At 45.6% G+C, this 21,746-nt stretch overlaps 1 protein-coding gene across 1 annotated transcript; it reads right to left on the bottom strand.

Moving 5' to 3' along the window:
• Positions 1-2,114: 2,114 nt before the first annotated feature.
• On the bottom strand, positions 2,115-21,536 carry CDRT4 (CMT1A duplicated region transcript 4). Its single transcript, XM_081805687.1, has 3 exons — positions 21,454-21,536; positions 9,535-9,609; positions 2,115-7,097 (listed from the first exon to the last, which is right to left on the bottom strand). Exons 1-3 carry the CDS (start codon positions 21,521-21,523, stop codon positions 6,640-6,642), a joined length of 603 nt encoding a protein of 200 aa, XP_081661813.1. The 5' UTR covers positions 21,524-21,536; the 3' UTR covers positions 2,115-6,639.
• Positions 21,537-21,746: the final 210 nt, after the last annotated feature.

The raw sequence follows: 21,746 nt of genomic DNA, 5'->3' as shown, positions 1-21,746 counted from the left end.
AAGGTGATGGTCATGGTAGTGATGGTGATGGTGATGGTGAAGGTGATGGTCATGGTGGTGATGATGAAGGTGATGGTGGTGGTGATGATGAAGGTGATGGTCATGGTAGTGATGGTGATGGTGATGGTGAAGGTGATGGTCATGGTAGTGATGGTGATGGTGATGGTGATGGTGAAGGTGATGGTCATGGCGGTGGTGGTGGTGGTGGTGGTGATGGTGGTGAAGGTGATGGTCATGGGAGTGGAGTGGTTGCTGTAGTATGTGCTCTGTCCAAGAGCTACTCACTCTTGGACGTCAGAAAGTATAACTTCCCCACACTCTGGAAGCAGGACCATAAAGAGGGCAAGACAAAGCCCTTTGTTCTGCTGAAGAGTTCTGAAGTCCCAAACGCACTATGTTCTGTTGAATATTTGATTGTCTTTTCCAGGCCAGAAAAACTAAACCTTATCTTATGAATGAGGCAGTTGGTATTCCCGGTGGCAATTTTGTTTGCTATTGCCAGCGGGGGGGCTGGGGGGGTGATGTAGGGTGGAGATGGTTCTTGTACCTCCAGGAATAAGGTGGAATTGGGCCTGGACGGTGAGTTAATGAAGATGCACTGAGATCCGTGTTGGAGGCTGTGCTGGCCCTCACCAGGGAACAGAAATCAGACTGAGACTTCTAGGTCCCCCAAAGTAGATGCTTCTGGTAGCAATTGCTATTTACTCTGTCGTGCTTCTGTGATCCCAAGTCTTCAGAGCAGACTTGTTGACTGTTACCATCTGGGCAGAGCTGAGCTTCAAGAGGCTTCAGGGACCCCCAAAGGCTAGGTTGGGAAGAAGCCAGACAGCACTGACCTAGGACCTTGAGGCAATGCTTTTGGGGTGAGACGGGTGGCCAGACTGACAGGTGGCTACAAGGAAGGTTTTGTGGAATATGCAAGCATTCCTCAGAGCTCCCCCAAAAAGTACCTGGGGACTTCCTGCTGTCCTCAGGTTGGAGGCTCAGACTCCCAGTATCTGAACATTAAGGGGACATGCTTCTCCCAAAGTTCATGAGTTCAAGGTCATCTTGGTCACTTCTGCTTCAGGGAGCCTGATTCACTTAAAACAAGCATCATTTAACTTGGAAATGACTAAATAAATAACAGTGAAGATCAAACAGAAGGGAAGCAAGTGGAGGGAGGAAGAGATGGGAGCAAGAGAGGAACTATATGGGTACAACCAGAGGGTGGAAGGAGACAGAGTAAGAGCAAGCAGGGAGAGCCATGAAACAGCACACTACTTTCTCCCTGGGTCGAAATGCACCCCTTGCCCCAAATCCACACAGGGGTCTACAAAAACCTGGAAAAGCTGATAGGAAGCAGCGCTGTCTGTCGTAGAGAAGAAGAAAGGTGGACCTGATCCTTTCGCTCTAGAAACCTGGGGAAGTTGCATTCAGACCCAATGGGCCAAGGGCCAATGCTGGAAGCCTGAGCTTGGCCCCTGGCCTGGGGTCTGGTGGGGACAGTAAGGGAGCCCTGAGGTCTCCTTTGAAGCTGCCCAGCCCAGTCCTCCAGGCCAGAAAGACAGGCAGGAAGTGAGTGTGCTGGGACAAGCAGTGTGCAAACGTGGGCACTGTGTCTGGGTTGCTGCAAGGGGTCGAGAGGGAGAGGCCCGACCCCAAAACATGCCTGAGCTGGATGACAGCTCCACAGCGTGACAGAAACAAACATGAAAGTTGAGGGCCAAGCATCAACTGGAGGCAGCTTTGGGAAGTTTGAGAAACTCACCAGGCCACTAAAAAAAATGCAACTTCGCCAAAAATTTGCCATGACCTCACTTTTTTTTTTTTTAATGAGCAGCTGTCCTGATACTAATCCTGCCTCTTTCCATAATCTCGTTTTCATGAGATTGGAGGGAACATGTCAGGAGCCTAAAGCAAGTATGTTGTCACTGAAGCTCAGGTTTCTTTATAACGTGCACCATGATTGTGATTGTCCGCTGTGTCCACTGCCAGATGTAAGCCTGAGGGTGCCATGTTCATAGCTGGGACCCCAGCATGGCACCTGGAAAAGCAAGCTCTCACTGCCCATCAGCATGGCTGCAAACATAGGGAGGAGAAGGGGGAGGTAGGTCTGTGAAATTGCATCCACTTGGAATTCCATCATATAGTCATGGGTTGGTCGTTAAACAGAACCACCAGACATTCAGTTTTAAGAAACTGCCTCTTGGCCCTCAAATATCCTATAAGGAAGGGCACATCCTTCCTAGAAGGGCTTCCGGTGGGGTGGGAATTTTTATTTGCCCTAGAATAGAAAGCCTGGGAGAAGTGATGGGGGGTCTCGACACCAAGACCAATATCTTTTTCATGACGCTGTTTATTCTGCCCTGCCCCATATGGAAATCGGGTCATGGTTGGGATCAAGGCACAGAATATGGGGGTGGCAGTGGGTTTCACCTAAAATTGAGGTGTTCCTGCATCCCTGCTGGCCTTGACTGCACCCCACCCCCAAAGCCCCGGAGAAATCACACATGCATGTTCACTCCAGAAATAGGCGCAATCCAGCCATCCCTGACAGGTTTGGGACACTATAAGTAGCTGGCTGAGGCTCTGGATACCAAGTAAGAGACTGGGATGGGGAAAGGGGTGGTGAGGGAGGAAGGGGAAGGATTTCTGGATTGCGTGACAAACATAAACCCAGGCCTGAGCTTCAGTCCGGGCTCTGAGGACACGGGATCACAGTATATCTCAGGTCCCTGTTTACTCCCTCCCCTTTCCCCACCTCCTCCCCCACCACTCTCTCATTCTGTCCTATCTTATCTGGCACCAATATAAAGTGCAGGCTCTGAAAATGTGCAGTCTCTCGAGAAGGGTGGGGCTACCAGAAAGCTTCTAGGAATGAATGACTCAGCCAACGCTGAAAAGAGCCACATTGTCTAGATGCATCCCTTTGCTCGCACACATCTCACAAAGAAAGCACTTTTATGACCATTTTACCACCTCTGTTGACACATGGAGCGAGGCTACAGGCCTGGGATTCCTGCTGCTTCTGGTTTTCTGTCTCCACACACACACTGTCCGTCCCTGGTTGGGATTCCTGTGCTGTATCCCCTGCTCCGTGGAATTTCTTGGCTACCTCTGAGGACCCTTATCAAAGCCCAAGGGTCAAAATCCTTACCTCAGGGTACCCGTGTTTTGTTCTCCCTGTCCTAACAAAATGACTTAAGGGGATCACTGTGAGGTCTTTGTGACTCCTACATGAGGACCTTGGGTCAAGAAAAGGAAGATTAGCTGCTCATGTTGTGCCAGTCACATGGGCTGTTAATAAAGTCCACCACTCATGGAAGGCACCTCTGCCTTGGTCCCACCAGGCCTCCCATTCCAGTAAGAGAGCTCCCAGGCCACCCCCAAACATCTGATTGCACACACCTGCACCAGCAGGTTTATGCAGTTAACCTCCTGGAGGGCTTTCTGGGAGGATCTTATCTGCCAAGCAGCCTAATCTTCAAGACGTGCTCCCGGGCCATGACTGAGACATTGCAGCATGTGGGACTATCTGATGTCCTTACAGACCCACCAGAGTGAAAACGACCAGCGGCCGAGGTCAAGCATTACTGTTTAAACACCAACGGTGGAATTTGCAAATGGGTAAATACCATATTGTGAGCAGGAGCCAAAGAATTTGTTCAAAAACAGCTACTCAGTATGTGTCAGAAGGAGGCCTTGGTTACAGAGCAATGCAGAAGGGCCAACAAAATACAGATTCGGGTGTTTCGTAAACCTACCACGGCAGGGAGACTAAGTGAAACAGCTCTCCTGCCAAACAGAATAATTCCAGATGCTGAAGAGATAAATAAGAGGCTGTGATCTGTGGAACATCAGAGAAAGCTAGTCCCCTCTTAGAGATGGAAGTTCAATATGTTCAGAGGAACTGGGATAGCCCAGACCCCTCCAGCTTCGAAGAATTCCCATTCCATTCCATGCCCCACCTGCTTGGCTCAGATTTCAGCCCCCAGAAGGGCTGCACACCTGTTCTGGGACCACCAGGAATACCTCTCAGGTTCTCATGAACAAAGCTGGTGCCGCCAAGCATCCACTGGCCTCTGGCAGACCCAGGACAGTGGGACCCTGCGTGCTGGGGTGTTGTGAAATCAAGAAGCTCTCCTCCCCCTTTCTGTGCATACTCAGGGCTTTCTAGGGTTTTAGCAAAAGAACCTTTTAGGAGGAGTTTGACTCACTGGTCCCCACCTCCATCGCGCTCAGGGAGGTCTGGAGCAGAAGACAAATCTAAGCAACACGGATTACTGAGGATCACCCTCCCTCCCCCAATGACGGAGGCTTCATTACTGGGTCCAGCTGGTCTTGTTAAATGTGTCTTCCCAGGACCCTCCTCGGTGCTCATGCAAATGTAATCACGGCTGGTCAAATCCCCATGGTGGCTGGGCCTGTGAACCCCAGCTTGGGCTCGAACAGAGTCCCCCCTTTCAGAAGGAATTAGACTTTTTCTTTCTTAAAACCGTCTTAGGAGGCAGTGGGTCTGGACTATAGTCCCAGATACGAGCAATTTTCATCACAACATAAGGTGTTAATAATGTCCTTCCACTCATGCTTGTGTTGTTATAATAGGCTGAGAATTAACTCAATCTAAACACTGTTATCTGTAAAACCATCATTTTAATTTAGAGAATATATGGATACTTTTGTAAAAAACTATTAAACACCTAGAAAACTTTAAAAAAAAAAAAAAAAGTAACTGCTCTGCCTTCAAAGGGATTGGAAGAAATAATCCCCTAATCTCTGTAAACTCTAACAATGTTAGACATTTGCTGGGACTAACTTTGTTCATGAGAACCTGAGAGACATCCCTGGTGCTCCCAGAATAGGCAAATCTACTCCCAAATCTACTCCAAATATATTCTAGCTTTAAATTCCCATGAAAGGATAGAAGAGATAAAAATTCTTGTTGGAGGAATTTATCACCTGCCTCCATGTCTATAAATGATCCACGGACACAAAATACAGTCATTCAGATTCACTGGAAACCAACTGTATTTTTGCAAGAATTCGTTCTGGCCAAGACCTGGCAACCCAGGAATGGGTCCAGAGCTCCTAATTTCTGCAGCTGTCCCAACACTACTCACACATCAGAGGTGAATGCCAAAGTTGCTGCAAGATTCCTGTATGGAAATAATGCATGTGTAGGGCAAATTTGACTTCTTCAAATGGCATTTACAGCAACTTGCCCATCACATCCTCTACATCTCTCTGAGGGAAGCAAGATGGGTGTTGACTGCTTCATGAATATAAACACAGAAATTCAGGTGAAGTCAAAGAAAAGCTACCAATGGAGCCATGCTATCCTCAATAGATAAACTCCAATTGTGAGACCAGCTAGGTCTCCCTGTCATAACCAGATTCCCCTTGCATCTAAAGACAAAGGCTGTCCGCTTTGAGGCTAAGTTTAACATCACTTGCTTTGGGGCCAATTGGGAACTGCCCAGAGCACGGATGGACCAGTGCTAAGTGTGGTCTGACGAATAACAGCTGGGGTCCAGCCAAGAACTTCTCCCCTGCCAATTCTGCTCCACAAGGCAAGCCTTAAACTAGTGCAGGGGAGGAAATCCTCCATTTCTCAGCAGGGGACACTCACACTCCCACTGCCACTTTGTAAACCCACCAAGGAGAAAACATTTCAATACCAAGTTCACGTGCCAGATGGAGCAAGGTGGGCTCACTCAGAACACCACCATGCTAGTTTGGCTTCAAGTCTATCCTTTTATCCTATGCTGAGATGTTGGGGTTCGGGATTCCGCAAACCACATTCCTGCTTTCCTCCCTGAGAGGCTCTGCCCATAGGAGATATGGGGCAGGGGGGAGCTATGAGGCTGGAAGAAGACGAAGGAATTCTCTCTAGGTTTGTTTCCTGTTTACCCTCTGTTGGCTTCCTGTCCCTGTCTGTTTCCACTGGCAATGCTTCTTGTCCACTCAGGCAGTGTCAATTCCTTCCAGAAGCATTTGAGTCCAGTTTTTGGTTTTCTCAACAATCACAGAACCAACCTCAGCCAAAGAGCTTCCCCTCCACAGAGACTGAGGTACCATACCCACTGGAAATTTCCTCTGAGCTCAGGGACACCAGAACCAGCTGAGGAGCATCACCCACCCCGCCCAGTCTCAGAAATCTGAGATTCAGCCCACATGCCTCTTCTCCAAGTGCCTAACTTTTAATAAGTCCAATATCTCGCCTTTGTTCCCCCAGCCTTGGGAAACCTGCTTCCTGCAGGTGGCTACCTCTACTAATACCCTTGGGTTCTCTTCCCACCTTTTCAGTTACCTGGTTAGAAATTCTTTCTATCAGATTATCTCTGGCATAGTAACTGGAGTGATTTCTGTGTCCTGCCTGGACTGGGACTCATTCACCCTCAGTTAGGTTCTAAGCATCTATGGCAGGAACTAGACTGTGGGGCTTCCCAACCCCATCTGACTATGATGCTGGAGGGGATATACCTGCCCACCCACAGCCCACATTCAGATCTGGTTTATCTAAGCCAACCTCTGCACAAGCAGGGGCAAGTTCACATTTAAAGGACATAGTGAAATTTGCGGCAAACGGAGCTTAATTGCTGTACAATCTTGGGCGGAGGAGCGGAGGGGGGTGGGGATGACTGCAGGGACTCCCTGCTAAATATTTGAATGTTTCTCCTTGCTGGCTAGAAGGGAGCTGTATGGAAGCATCCTCATCATGGGTTTTCGAGAGAAGATGATCTTGTTATAGTTTGCAGTAGGATTTTCTCTGGCATCCGTATGAAAGTGCCTTGGCTCTGGGATAGTGGTAGGACCCATGGCCGGCATGAAGTATGAGCTCCACACCGATAACATGGTCTCTGACCTCGAGTCCTTCAACACCAAGTTTCCAGAGCACTTAGATGACTTTCTCCTTTTCAGCTGCGTGATGCTGGCTGGCTTGCTCTGCCTCGATGTCCGTTGGCTTTCCTCGAGTGCTTGCATGCATTCCAGATCTCTAGCTTTGCTTTTCTCAATGAGTCTTTTCACCATCGGGGACACATATGTGACATAGGCTGGCCAAGGGTTGTGTTTCTCAAGCATGTTCAGGGGAAGCCCGATGTTCTCTGTGAGTTCTACCAGCAAAGAGAAATACAGGTGATTTAGAGGTGCTTGCCTACAATGATCCAGTTCTTCGAAGAATTGGAGGGTATTGGAACCACATTTTGAACTTTTCCCCATCGCACATAATTGGCCTTAACACCCCTTGTATTCAGTGGAAATAAAATCGAAACCAAAGTTGGGAGACAGAATGACATTCCATGGGGTATATCAATTAAAGGAACAGCATGGTGGTAAAGAGCAGGGAACTTGGGAGTCCAGCAGGCTTGGCTTCAGATCTTTATTTAATATTAAATTGTTTACATTCTGGACTTCTATTTCTTTTCCACCAACAAAAATGGTTACCAGGAGGCCATTGTAAGGATTAAATAAAGCAATATATTTTAAGGGCTTGGAACAGTTCAGCTTAGGGCCTGAAAGCATGGGCTATGCAATTAGTCTGGTTGAGTCCAAATTCCTTCTATACCCACACAATCGCTGTGAACCTGAGAAACCCCTTAGCCTTTCTAAACCTTAGTTGCCTTATGTGTAAAATCGCGGTTGGAATATAATCAACTTCATAGAGCCTTCTGTGGGTCAAAGGAAATGTAAAGCTTTTAGCACAGTACCTGGCATGTAATAATCAGTAAATGGTAGCTATGAACATTTTGGCTATGTCTCCTCTCCTGTACTGTTTTGTTTAATCCCCCAGTTAACTGAGAATGAGACCAAGGCTGACTAGCTTGCATAACTAGGGAATGGTGGGTTTGAACTCAGATCTAACGGGCTCAGAAATCCATAAGCTTTTCACTATAGTGCTGGCCAGAAGTTTTGGGTATTTGGGGTAGGGAGGCTTTACTAGAAAATTCTATTCATGAGTTTACCAAACATCTTCCTTTGTAGATACCAAATCATGGGCAGGTCAGGCCCTCCTTTTTCCCTCTGCAACTTCACTCTGTCTAGCAGAAATGCTTCACGATTTCGCTCCTGGTGGTGCTACATTCCCTGTTTTCTCAAATGGTGCATACTTTGATCATTTCAATAGGGGTTTGGGAGGCAAGGAAGTTAAAAGGTTGATCTTGCCATCTTCAACCTAAATTCAGTGAAAAACGTTATCACTGGGGATAATCAGAGACAATGCAGAATATACAGTTATTCCCAGGCTGCCTTGTCCTAGACAATCTCCATTGTCTAGGGACAGATTTGTCAGTAAAGAATGTGTTGGGGACAGATGTTGGTGAGGATGCAGAGAAAGGGGAACCCTCCTACACTGTTGGTGGGAATGCAAGCTGGTGCAGCCACTCTGGAAAACAGTATGGAGGTTCCTCAAAAAGTTGAAAATAGAGCTACCATAAGATCCCGCAATTGCACTACTGGGTATTTACCCCAAAGATACAAAGTAGTGATCCAAAGGGGCACCTGCACCCCAATGTTTAAGCAGCAATGTCCACAATAGCCAAACTATGGAAAGAGCCTAGATGTCCATCAACAGATGAACGGATAAAGAAGATATGGTATATATATACAATGGAATATTATGCAGCCATCAAAAAAATGAAATCTTGCCATTTGCAATGGCGTGGGTGGAACTAGAGGGATTATGCTAAGTAAAATAAGTCAGTCAGAGAAAGACAAGTATCATATGATCTCGCTGATATGAGGAATTTGAGAACCAAGACAGAGGATCATAGGGGAAGGGAGGGAAAATGAAACAAGACAAAGCCGGAGAGGGAGAAAAACCATAAGAGACTCTTAATCTCAGGAAACAAACAGGGTTGCCGGAGTGGAGCGGGGTGGGAGGGATGGGGTGTCTGGGTGATGGACTTTGGGGAGGGTATGTGCTATGGTGAGCGCTGTGAATTGTGTAAGACTGATGAATCACGGACCTGTACCCTGAAACAAATAATACATTATATGTTAATTTAAAAAAATTTAAAAAAAAAAAGAATGTGTTGGGAAAGACTTCATCTCCCTGCAAGAGTTGTGTATTATTCTGCCTGAGGAAGGCAAGATGTGTGACATCACCTCTCACTAAAAAAAATGCACATCGAAGCTTCCAAGTGCAGACTCGATGATTCATCTTTGTCTCCTCCAAGCAAATGCAAAATGCAAAGATCTCAGGACGCCTGGCTGGCTCAGTCAGTAGAGTATGCACGCAATTCTTGGTCTAGGGGTTGTGAGTTCAAGACCCACATTGGGTGTGGAGATTACTTAAAAATAAAGTTTAAAAAAAAATACAAAGATCTTGCAGGTTAAGGCATTTGCTTTTATCTGGCAGAGGTGAAACTATACTTGTCTGGAACAAAATGAGCAGCAGCTCTCCTTCATCTCCCCAGCATGCTGTATACTCTCTACCTCTGTAACAAGAGTGGCCGCCCTGAGCCCCACTTCTATGTCTTCCCACCCCAGATCTCTCAGCTTTCGCTCTCAGCTCGCAGCAGGAGCTCCCATTGCTAAGGCCCCAAGCCTTACCTTCTTCTGTCTTTATCTTTCTTGCATCGATCATCTCCATCACTAAAGAGTTCTTCACATTGAAGGCCCAAAGACCTTGGAGGAAAATAACACCTGTTAGCCAGGGCTACCACAGAGTGAACTGAGAAAAGAGGATGCACCTTCCATGGAGCTGGGGGCTAGGTGAGCTCAACACAAGAGGTCCCAGTAAATGTCGTTTTCTCTACCAGGATGCAGGCATGGTCATGTTACTGGGCCGAGTTTCTGCCTCCTGGCTGCACTTCTCAGCCAGCAATGGGGGGAAGGTGATCATGCATGTGGGCAGTTTGATAGGAACTGTGGTCTAGTGGTCCTCAAATGGGAGGGTGAATCTGCCCAGAGGGCTTGTTAAAACACAGAGTGCTGAGCCTCACCTCCAGAGTTCCTGATTCAACAGTCAACGTTCTAAACCAGAAGTGGGGAGGGAAATGCTGACAGTCTGTAAGGTTTTATTATCAACTCCTAGTGACAGGAAACAGGTCCAGGAGATCTCTGTAGGTCCTTTCCAGTTCTAAGACTGGGAAATGAGCATCTGAGAAATTTTAGCCAAGAGTTCATTATTTTGTATGTTCAGTTTGGCCATCTTTGTGGCCCTTGAACATTTGAAATGCCATGGAGCATTTCTACCATCACGTGCTAGTGAAAAAAGGCTCAGATGGTTTTTCACAAGTTCCCCAGTGATGATAGTGCTATGGGTCAGGAGACCACACTTTGAGAACCAGCAGTCTAGGGCAGTGCTTCTCAAACTTTAGTGTCACCAACATTGCTTGGAGACCTTGTTAAAACACAGACACCTGGACCCACCCACCCTGCGATTCTGATTCAGTAGGTCTGCTTGGGAGACCTGGGAATGTGCATTTCCAAGAAGCTCCCAGGTAAGGCTGCTGGTCTGAGGACCACACACTAAGTAACACTGCTTTAACTGAATAATGATTCTACATTTTTCTTTCTGCTGCAACATCCGCAGGGGTTGACGTGCTCGTGTGTGAAACATTCCCCTGAGATAAGCAAATTCCCAGGTTTTCCACCTCCTTTTTTTCTCCCAACCAAGGAACCGCTGTGGTATGCGAGTATGTGGTATGCGAGTATGTGGACAAGGACAAACTTAAATCCCACTATATTTCTAAAGTAAGTTATTCCCAATGTCAGCATTTTGTTATAACACACCTAAAGAAGGATAGCGTCCTAAACATTTATTCATACTCTTTTTTTTGAAAGCTACTTTTTGTCAAACCTGCTCAGATCCAGGCCTTATGGGGTCCCTACTGTCCCGTCTTAGTGGTAATCTTTCATGACAACACATTTTTAGGAGAATTCACAGTATCATTTTTCTGAGGTTAAAGAAGAAATAATGTTCACATAGTCCTCTAGCCTACAGCTTCAGGTAATAATAAACAACAAAAAAAGAAAGTTCTATATCTCCTTCTAAGACCATGGATCTCAGGATTGCGGGCCACCCATCCCAAGTCCCCAGTAATGTAGAGGTTGTAACCCCAGTGCTCCAATGGAAGAGATTTCTTGACTTATCCCCCGTATCTGCAGAACTTTTGGAAATGTATGATAGGACTAATCCATCGGGCCAGATGATGGGAAAATGTTTTGAATTCATGATATTTGGGGAATTTTGGGATAATGCCTTTCATCCTTGCTTCTCAGTTTCTAGCTAATGAACCCTGAAGCCTCAAAGAAGCTCAGTTCTTAACAAACCGTTTGTCTCAACGCCCACGTGCATTTGTTATAACCCAACATCTTGCTCAAAGCTTCTCACCTTATCTCGCGGGACTACCTACAATAGCCTGCTGTGGCTCCCGAACAATTGTATAGAATGGTACGTTTTTGCCATGCCTGCTCATGCAGGCAGGGAAACCCAAGGCAGGGAATGTTTGAGACGGCCTCAGAACTCATGGGGAGGACTTGTTTGTTTGAAAATAAAGGAGACAAATAGTTGACATTAAGTCTGAAGACAAGCTGTGGGCTTTTATAATTTCCTTCAACTCTGGCACAAAGGTTCCATTTTGTCTCCCCATAAATGAAATGCAAACCAGCAGTCTACAGACAGAAACAGCATTGATGGGAGGGGCAGGAGACATAACACTGAAGTGGGTTTCTTGTTTCTTCTACAGGCACAAAGGCCTATGTTCGATCCACTTCGTTTTCAAGCCCAGCTCCTCCCACCCCAACCTATCTCTTGTCCCACCATTTCCAGAATCTCATCTGATAGGCTGGCAAGGAGTGACACTTACCTGGAATCTGACACAAATTTGCTACCTTGATCATGTTCGTTACTGTCTTAGGACCTCCATTATCTCACTTGGGAGATCAGGATGAATCTCTGCCTGTTTCTCTCACAGAGGTTATGGCTGTTATAATAAACTGTCCAGAAACTAAAGTGCTTTTAAACCAGCAGTCCTCCAACTTTACTGCATATTGGAATTACCAGGGATCTTTTAAAAATTCATATGCCTGGCTCCCACCTGCAGCACTGTGATTTAGTTGGAATGGAAAGAAATACAGCCGTCAGAATTTAAAAGCTTGGTTCTAATCCGCAGTAAGGTTGGGGAACCACTGTTCTAGAAACCAAGTCAAAAAACACTGAAGATTTATGGGGTATTCGCTACTTAGAAATGGGAAACAGGTTTGGGGGATCATTCAGTCCTTTTGCAGTTTTAAGACATACTAGCTTTGAAGGATTCTTGGATATATATGTATAAATATATATATATATGGTACTGAATGTCAGTGGCCTTTAAGCATTTAAAAGGACCATAGCTCATTTCCACTACCACCTGCCAATACCAGAATTTACTTGGATCAAAGGACAGCCAGAGCCTTAAAGTACTAAGCTAAGAAAATTGGCTGTGGATGGTATCCTCATACAAAGCTAATCTCACCCTCTGTCTGTGGCCACAAGCTGCATTCTTATCTCAGGAAACCATCTTGCAAAGGGATTTTGTGGATTCCAGGCAGGATTGATGGATGAGTGCATTGCCATAAGTCAACCCCACTCAGACTTTGTAGCCCACTAATGCTGTGGGAGTAATGCCATTTGCACACTCATGATGGGCAAAACATTATCTCAATCCAGTGTTTCCTAAACCATGTCCCATAGAATGCAAGAATCTCTCAAGATGTTAATTGGTGTTACTCAAAGATAGGGGGCAAAAGGAGGTCACCCTGTAAGGCTACATAGATTGTTTAATCCAGGGGGCAGAGCAAGACTGCCTTCAGTCAGGGAAGTTTAAGGAATGATCTGTTAAACCAATTCCTTTAGTACAGCACTTCTCAGAGCCTTTAATATGCTACTTTGCTCTGTAATCCTGCAAAAGGGACATTGCTATGCAGTATCCGCTCATCTCATTTGACCAGGACCTGATCCATCTGTCCATCCATTCATTCAATAGGTAGATCATATCATGGAACTAGTAACCAATAAATGTTTGGGTGGATTCTAAAGCACTGTCCTTCTGCATCCTTGTTTTGGAACTCCGAGCATCAGAGGCAGTGATGACATAAGAGGATGGAAGGATGAACTTGCTCAAGGTATAACCAGATCTTCAATGACTCACTTCCTCTGAAATCAGCCTCAGAAGCTCAGTCCCACAAAAGTGAACGTGAGGGCCTTGTGCTCCATTGGGAACTAGACCTATTTTCCTCTGTTCAGCCTCTCTCCTCTCTCCCCTGCTCCAAGCTGCAGGCATTTTGTCTTGCTTGCATTTCATCTCCCACTCTTCTCCTGGAGCCATACCTAAGAGCCTTGTCTGGCCCCAGAAGGAGAACAATTTCCCAAACAGGAAACTGATGTGGGGTGTTGTTTCACCTCGGCCTGCTATCCACCACCCCCTCCACCTCGCATATCCTCCCCTGCCCTCTGTTCCCTTTTCTGCCCTCTGGCTACTCTTCATTTATTTTGGCTGAAGAGGAAGCTGCCACTTAGGCTATTGGCATCTTGGAAGGTTTATCTCTAAGATCAGCAGAAATGTTCCTGTGCGTACATCAACTTGATGCAGTGTGTGGTTGATGTGTTGATGTCCATCCCAAGTGGCCTGCCCAGGAGACACACAGAGCCCCCCTCTTACAGGCCAAATGCATGCTCTGACCCCCTGCATTCCAGGGAAATACAGTGCACATCCAACAAGCTTCCCATTAGCCCTGCCTCATCATGACTCTTTCCGCCTCACTACCCTGCCCCATCCCATGGGTGTCATGGAAACTCTTGTCATGGCCTCACCTCTACTTGGTGGGCTCTAGGGGGATACACACTCGATAATGGTTTGATGTGTCTTTAAGGACACTGATGCTAGGGAACATGGGAATCCTACAACTGTTAAGACAGAGGAGAGTGAGAGTGGGGAGAGGCAAGCTGATCTCCACCTCTCCGTACGCAACAATGTGCTGGCCACCTTCCCATCCTCATCTTTGCCCTTCCCCAAACACATATACTCCACTCCAAAGAGAGGAGAAACAAGCCCATTACTGCACTCTGTTAAGCTGTACCCGATGGACAGCATAGTTGGTAGCTGTCAACATGTCCGGATATAGACCATGCTTCTCTCTGGGGGAAGCAACTGTCTCTAACTACGTCTAGGGTGGGGAGGTGGGAGTCTAATCAGAATTGCCCATCTTCTAACACAGACCTAGCATTACTGATTCACTATTTATGGTGGTTGGGAGGGGGATACACTGTTTCTCGAAAATGCTTCTGTCCTCTACATATTTTCTCTAAAGATTATGCATGTACTTTGAGAGAGACAGAGTGGAAATAAAGTTCAAGTACCTATGGCTAAGCAATAGTCATTCATTAATGCATGCATTCAACATTGAATTCCAAACCCTACACTTTTAATGCATGCAGGTTGCGCTCACCCAAAACACTTTATGAATTCTCCACATTCACCTCTTGCTTTGGGGTCTGCCCTCCTCAATGTCAAAGGCTTACAGGGCAGATTTGTTTTCTGTGCCAATAACAAATCAAACAAGAATAATCCATGTCTTCTTCATCATCAAGAAGAAAAAGCAGAGAAGTCTCTGTGCAGAGGCCAAGACGAGTCCCAGGACTCACTCTGCAGATGGTTACTGAGCGTCTCCATGTACCAGGTACCGCGGTGAGTGCTGGAGACACAAAGCAGAATGAGGCACAGCCTTGGTTCAAGGAACTCACAGCTCCTTGAGGAAGACAGACCACAAGCTTCCTAGCTCAGCCTGGGTGGGGAGAGATGTCAAGAAACAGATTTGAGAAGAGAAAATGTGCTTGTGCTGAGTCTTTAAAAACAAGGGAAATGATGGTCAGCAGGCATGGTTTAAATGCCAGCCTCAGTGTTTTCAAATGTTGAGTGATGTGCTCAGGGCCCACATTCTTCTTCCAGTATGCAGATCATAGAGGCTGTTTCCAAATGGTATCCTTTCTGCATATGAACTACAGCGTTGAGTGGCTAAAGGAACACTTTACAAATTCACCACTGGAAGAATCACTGGGCATTGTATACCTATCAGGTAGAGCTATGGATCTGAATTTTATATTTACCCAAGGTCTATTCAGTCATAAATACTAAAATTTCCATTTTAAGATGTAACATGAAGACCCATTGGGCACAAAGCACATGTGGTCATGTTATCTATAGATCAAGTTCCAAATCTTAACATCAAATTTCCAGAGCAAGCCAAACAGGTATAGTCAGAGGAGAGCTTTTCAACCTTTTCCTTCCATGGACATTTTGGGGACACTTGTACATGGATAGGCTAGACAGGTAGGAAAGATGTGGAAAAACAGGCAGCAAGAAATAGTCTTATAATTTCATAGTCAGGAAACCAAATATGAAAGGCTGTCAGCAGTTTGAGCTCAGAGACCTTCTCTCTGCCTGACAGCTGGCTCATGAGCCATGGGACTGTGAAAATGTGTGGCCCCACGATGTTTAATCAATCAGAAAAAGGAAGTCCTGCTTCACTGGAACAATGGGGCATTGTGAACCTAGAAAACACATGGGGGAAACAGGCAGGCATTTCCCAGGACTGGCCTCAATCAATGGGCCAGACCACCCCCTTCTGAAATGCTCAGAGCACTAGGAATGCAGGCCAGTGTTTGTTTTGAAGAAGGTGACTTGCATTTGAGACTTGGCCTTGAAGCAAAGCACTAAAGTAGCTGCCTTCTATAGGATTCAATTATTCCATCAGCCTATTGGCAGCATGTCCTCAGTATCATACAGTTATCCCAGTTCATGCCAGAATGTGAGAAAATCCACGCGTCGCACATTGCTTGCACCCAACTCTTGGGTCACAGACAACTCTCAATTATGATTAAATAAAAACTCTCAAATGTCTGGGGTTGAGTTGTCCCCACCCAAACCACAATCTATACTAATCATGCTCCTGAAAACTAAGAGTTTGACTGTGCTTTGTCCCGGATCTCCTCATTCATACTCAGCAACAACTTTAGTCCTAAAACAACGTACAAAATGGAAATGAAACAAAAGGAAGAGGTGACGTTTGGGACTGAGACAAAGGAAGGAAAGTTTTGAAGATAGATTCTCAGCACTATTACAGGTGGAAGGTGGGGTGAAGGAAGCTAATGTCAATGCTGTGCCAAGATAGCTCTCTCTGATTAGCATAGTCCCGTACTCCTTCTTGCATGTGGCCAGCCCCCTCATGCACTAGCAGATTGTGGGGAGGAATCAGAACAAATCATCACCTTTCCTAGAAAAGCAATTCAAGGCATGTGTCATCTATGATGGCCAGTTGCATCTTGCTGTATTTATTTGCATGTGGCTTCATAACAGAAATTATACATCAGCATTATAGAAAGTTTGGAAAACATTATTTTTTAATTTCATAATCCCACTTACCAACACACATTTATCTGGGTGCTCTCATTCTTGGCTTACATAGTGATGGCCACAAAATGTACATATCCTTCTGAATCCACCATTTTTGTCCTAACATTAAGATCATATTTTCTCATGTTCTTAGAGTCCTCATGGTTATTTTAGAGGCTGCTTAGTAATCCATCAAGTGAATGAACTATTATGAATCATGCCTGCATTTGGGAATTTTAAGGTGTTCCAATTTTAGCCGCTGTAAGTGATGGCAGTGTCTTTTAAAATGGAGAATTCATTGGTGCCCTTCTGTTGTTTATAAACCTGTGTATAGCAAGGTGCTCAGGAAATGTTGGCTGCTGGTTTTTAGTCTCCCAAAGGTCTCAGTACTGCCAAAGCCACTCCCCTATCAACGCTGAGAGGTGATTTGTGTCCTCCCTGCTCCCCTGTCTTCATGGACAAAGAGCAATTAGGATATTTGTGGCCATAGTCTCTAGGGGTCCTACCATCTCCAAGGTCTGTCGTTCACTGGAGCACAACCCATAGTGATGAGGTCAGAGACTAATACAAAATCTGTGAGCAACTGCTCCCAGTGCCAAAATGAGGCAGACTTCAGGCAGAAGAACTGTAGCTAAACCCCACCTCTGCCACCCCATCTGGAAGGGTTGAGAGAGAAGTTAAAAAGAATCAGCTCCCTGGGGACAAGACGAGCTGTGCACAGGGAAATTGCCCCTCAAAAGCAGCCTGCATGTTGCAATGCTTTAAGACTGTATTGCTAGCAAGGAGATAGCAATGAGAGCAATGAAAAATACTCTAAGTTTTCAAGGTATGGCGCCTATAGCTCAAGGCGTAGGAGCCAAGTGAAAGCCACTCAACAACTGTCTCCAAACAAGGAGGTACAAAATATTCCAGCCAACTGTCAAGACACTGGGTGACTGCTGAAGGAACCAAAGAACCTCAAAAAGCAAACCAATTCCCTATAAAAGTACAATGAGCATGAGCCATTTAGTGAAGGGGCCACCAATTCCAACTCCCCACTCCTCCGCCCAGCTGTAATGAGACCATTCCAGCAATATCACTCCCAATTGAAATCATATATGCTCTTGATAAGGTCCCTGAGTCATCAAGAAATTGTCAAATTATGTGCCCTTTTTCTAGTGAGAAAGCAAGGAAGTATGAAAAAGATCTTTCCAAAGTTTACAAGTTTCCTCCAGCAGTATGCGAAGGGAGAGGGTGCCATTAACTTGGGAACATCCATATTTGTTCTCTGAAGTGACTGAATAGAAAGGGGGGGCCTCACTGGTTATATGGGTTGACAAAAGTGGTCCCTTTTGCTCTTGTTTACTCAGCAATCTTCTGAAAATTGACATATCAAATTACTCAGGTGTATGTCCCATTACAAATTATTATATTGGCATCCTGAATTATTAATCATTTTCCACTGAGTGTGGTCAAAATCACTTCCCCAAAACCGTATCACTCTACCTCTTCAGTACCACTAGGACCTTGATAGTTAACCAAAACATGCTCCTAAGACCCATCTCTCTTCTGAGAATAGATTCTTATTTCTAGCCGTATATTAGACAAGTTTCTCTAAGTGTTTTGTCTTTTCATCAAATTTAAACCTGTTTGAAACTAAGTATCTGTTATTGCACCTATATTTGCACAAACATCTCCTCCATCTCCATGCCCTGTGTCTGTCAATGACATCACCATCCTTCCTGACACTCAAAGTAGAAATTCAACTCCTCCTTCCCTCTCACACTCCGAATTCAGGCTCTGATCTCCAAATATGTCTTCCCACCTTTATCCTTTTTCCCTCTAGCTCATCCTCCATATGGTGGCTGCAAGAAGTATCATTTATAAATATATTAATTTATCCATTCAACAAATATTTGCTGAATGCTCCTTCAAGCACTGTGCCAGGCATGACATTCTAATCAGGGAAAAACAACTGAGAAGGTTCTGATCGTGTCACACTTCTGTTCAAAAATTATTTACTACCTATTTCCAAGAATGCCCTTTCCTTAAAATCTAGTCCCAGAAAAGCCTCCCGATCTGGGCTCTGATCACTACGACTCACCTCTGCACACACGCATAGACACATGTGCACTCAACTCCCCACTGTTCCCTCACACTGGCCAAGCCCTGAGCATGTACCACTGCCTTTGTCCTGAGTCCTCTTCTCACTTCCCACTTCTAAGGGGCTGCATGTCCCCCAAAACCCAAAGCATAGCTCAACCACTCAGAGAAACATTTCCTAACCCTCCCAGGGGAGAAAATCTGTCCTTCCCCTGTGCTCTTGGAGGAAGGCAAACATAACCCTATTATAAGTAGCATTTACAACATTACGTGAAGAAAATTGTCAGGGATCAAAAGGTGTAGGATTTATCTGAAGCCTTAAGTAAACTGATAAAATTGTGTTCAAAATCTGAAAAGCTGAGGATAAGAAGCAGAAATTTGGAGACACCCCCACCCCTCTACATCCCTGGGACTTTTCTGCAACAAATGCTTTGTTGGATCATCACCAAAGGATGTGCCCTCTCTTTTCTCAGGGGAGGGTGGTTTTTTCCCTGAGGACCCACAAGTTTCTGGACCTGGAGGTGGGTGTTCATCTTCCTTACTCCCCACTGCCATTCTCAAACCATTTTCCTCCCTTCTTCTTTGAAGCTCATCCTATCAGACCATACCACCCCTTTCCCACCTGGTTGTTGTCAGTCTCTGCCCCTCAGCCACTGACAACTTCAGCTTCTGGCACACTGGCTTCCTTTGTACCAACATCACCCCATTATCAATAGTGGTTTCTTCATCATCTCACGAGTGATGCATGCATACTGCCTTCCCTCCCACTACAATGGATAAAGTACCCACATTCTTATCAAAAAACACCTCTCCACTGCATCCCAGGCTCCTCCCCCTCTTATCTTCCAAAAATGCAGTGGTCATGGGTAATAGTTGACCGCCCTCGTGTCCTTGAAACGTCTTCCTACTTGGCTTCCATAACATCATACAGACCTGTTTTCCTCCCATTTCACTTGTCACCCTCCTTTTCAGATTCCACTGATGGTTTCTGGGCTCCTTTCTTTTTTTCTATCTCCACATGTCCCCAGGATGACATCAATGAGTTCTGTGGCCTTGAAGCTCATCTATTTGCCAAATCTTAGCACTAACTTGACCCTGTCCCCAAAGACCAAACGTATAAATCCAACTGCCATCTCTACATTGTCATTTGTATGTCTAATAGGACCTCAAACTTGTCATGGCTCAAACACAACTCTCCACCCTACTCCCTAAAATGTTCCTCTCCAGTCTTTCCCATCTCAGAGAGAGGCACCATCGTTCACCAAATCACCCGATTCAAAAATGTCAAGGTCGTCTTTGATTCCTCTTGCTTCTTCATTTAGTACATACAGTTCATTATCTTCTCCCCACTCACACTCTATTATTATGTAACTCTTCATCTCCACCCTAGTCCAAGACATCAATATCTATTCACTGGACCACTGGACACCTGCTCACTGGTCTCCCTGCTTCCACTCTTATGCCCTTACAATTCCTTCCCCACAGAAGACCCAGAGTGATCATTTTTAAATATAAGTCAGATTAAGTCATTCCACTTCCAATACCCCAATATGCAATGCAAATTCCTGACCTTGGCCTACAAAGCTCTCCTTGATCTAGCCCCCACCTACGCTTCTGGCCTTAGCCAGTTTCACTCCCCCACCACTCACTGCAAGGCCACACTGGCCTTCCTCCTCTTCTCAAGCCCACCAAGTTTGTTCCCATGTTAGCATCCTTCTGCAGCCTCTGCCTGGGATGCACTTTTCCCTGATTTCCACATGGGTTGTTCCTTCTTACAAGTCAGGATCCAGCCTAAATGTGAATTCTTCGGGAGGCCTTCCATGACAAGGTAGAGTAGCCACCAATCGCTACCAAATCTCCTATTTCAATTCTGTGCATGGCACCATCCCTGACTGATATATATCCTATGATTTATTCATCTGTTAATTTTCTCATAACCAACTAGGAGGTAGACTCCATAAGAGCAGGGATCCCATTCATCACAAACTCTGTCCCCAGGCACTTGGAAGAAAATCGTTAGATAAATGAATTCTCCTGCAATTGCCACAACAATCATCCCTGGAATTTCTAAAAATTTTTGGAAATCCAAACATCAGGCAGCTACATGCCTGTGCAGGGGGCACAAAAGGAACCATGGACTAAATGACCTGACAATAGCTACTATGAAAGAAGGTCGATTGGAAAGGTGAGACATCACCCTAATAAATATGACAAACAGATAATGGCTCGTGAGAAGAGCTGGGTTCATGTCCTAACAACAATACTTACTGCTTCCAAGTGGGCAATCACTTCCCCTCTCTCTGAGCCTTAGGTTTGCCCCATCTATAAAACGGAAATGATACACCTCTCCTGTAGGACTCTGGTAAAGATTAAATGAGACGCCTCGTGTGAAGTGCCCAGAAGGAGCAATGCTCGGAACCACAGCCATCCAGGATTCAGGCTTCATGAAGAAGCTAAGTGATTATTTATGATTATAAATTAAATGCATGCTCCCCCCAACGCCCCTCCCCACCCCACTGGTCTCCTTATCTCTCCTCCCAGGGCTGGTCCAGTGACACTTCCCTTGGGAGCCCGTTCAGCCATGCAGGTGGGCTTACACGTGCACCCCCTTGTACCTCAACTCTCAGGGCCGTTTGTCCCACTGTCTGTTACTTAGTTGGTATACATCGCTCTCCCTTCCTACACTGTGTTTCTTAAAGCTCAGAAGTAAGATCTTTTTTTTTTTAAAGATTTATTTATTTATTTGAGAGAGCGAGAATGAGAGAGAGAGAGAGCACATGAGAGGGGGTAGGGTCAGAGGGAGAAGCAGGCTCCCCGCCGAGCAGGGAGCCCGATGCGGGACCCGATCCAGGGACTCCAGGATCATGACCCAAGCCGAAGGCAGTCGCCCAACCAACTGAGCCACCCAGGCGCCCCCAGAAGTAAGATCTTTAATTTCCAGTCAACTCCCGGTCCACATGTTGTCTACTTTGGAGACTAACTATGATCATGATCTAAGGCCAGACTTGCTTACCTTTTTCTGATCTCTTCTTGTCCTCCCTTCTCCCATCTGGAAGCTCTTGCAAGTCTCTGGTGCAGTTCATTTAACTAGGTTTCTGGAAAAATAGAATGAGAAAGGTAAATTTGTAAAACACAATATATTGTAACTAATATGGATAGTTTTGGGGGAAGTGGACAGTGGAATGTATAGAAAACTGTTACCTACAGTTAAAAGAGAAGATAACAATTGCCAATCCCCCCTGAGGTCAAGGAGGGAGGGGGTCTCTTGAAATTGGGGAGAAATATTTAGTTACTAGTCTCAAATGA

Source organism: Leptonychotes weddellii, chromosome 15, assembly GCF_054177405.1.
Source record: "Leptonychotes weddellii isolate Sample4059 chromosome 15, ASM5417740v2, whole genome shotgun sequence".
Lineage (NCBI taxonomy): Eukaryota > Metazoa > Chordata > Mammalia > Carnivora > Phocidae > Leptonychotes > Leptonychotes weddellii.
This window is presented reverse-complemented; position numbering and strand designations above follow the sequence as displayed.

What these genes read in the sequence shown, in the direction of transcription:
- CDRT4 (XM_081805687.1), bottom strand. Translation starts at nt 21,523, where the DNA reads ATGAACTGCACCAGAGACTTGCAAGAGCTTCCAGATGGGAGAAGGGAG. An exon ending in CAAGAAGAGATCAGAAAAAG is followed by an intron (nt 9,610 to 21,453) that starts GTAAGCAAGTCT and finishes TTTTCCTCCAAG; the next exon opens with GTCTTTGGGCCTTCAATGTG. An exon ending in AAAGATAAAGACAGAAGAAG is followed by an intron (nt 7,098 to 9,534) that starts GTAAGGCTTGGG and finishes CTTTGCTGGTAG; the next exon opens with AACTCACAGAGAACATCGGG.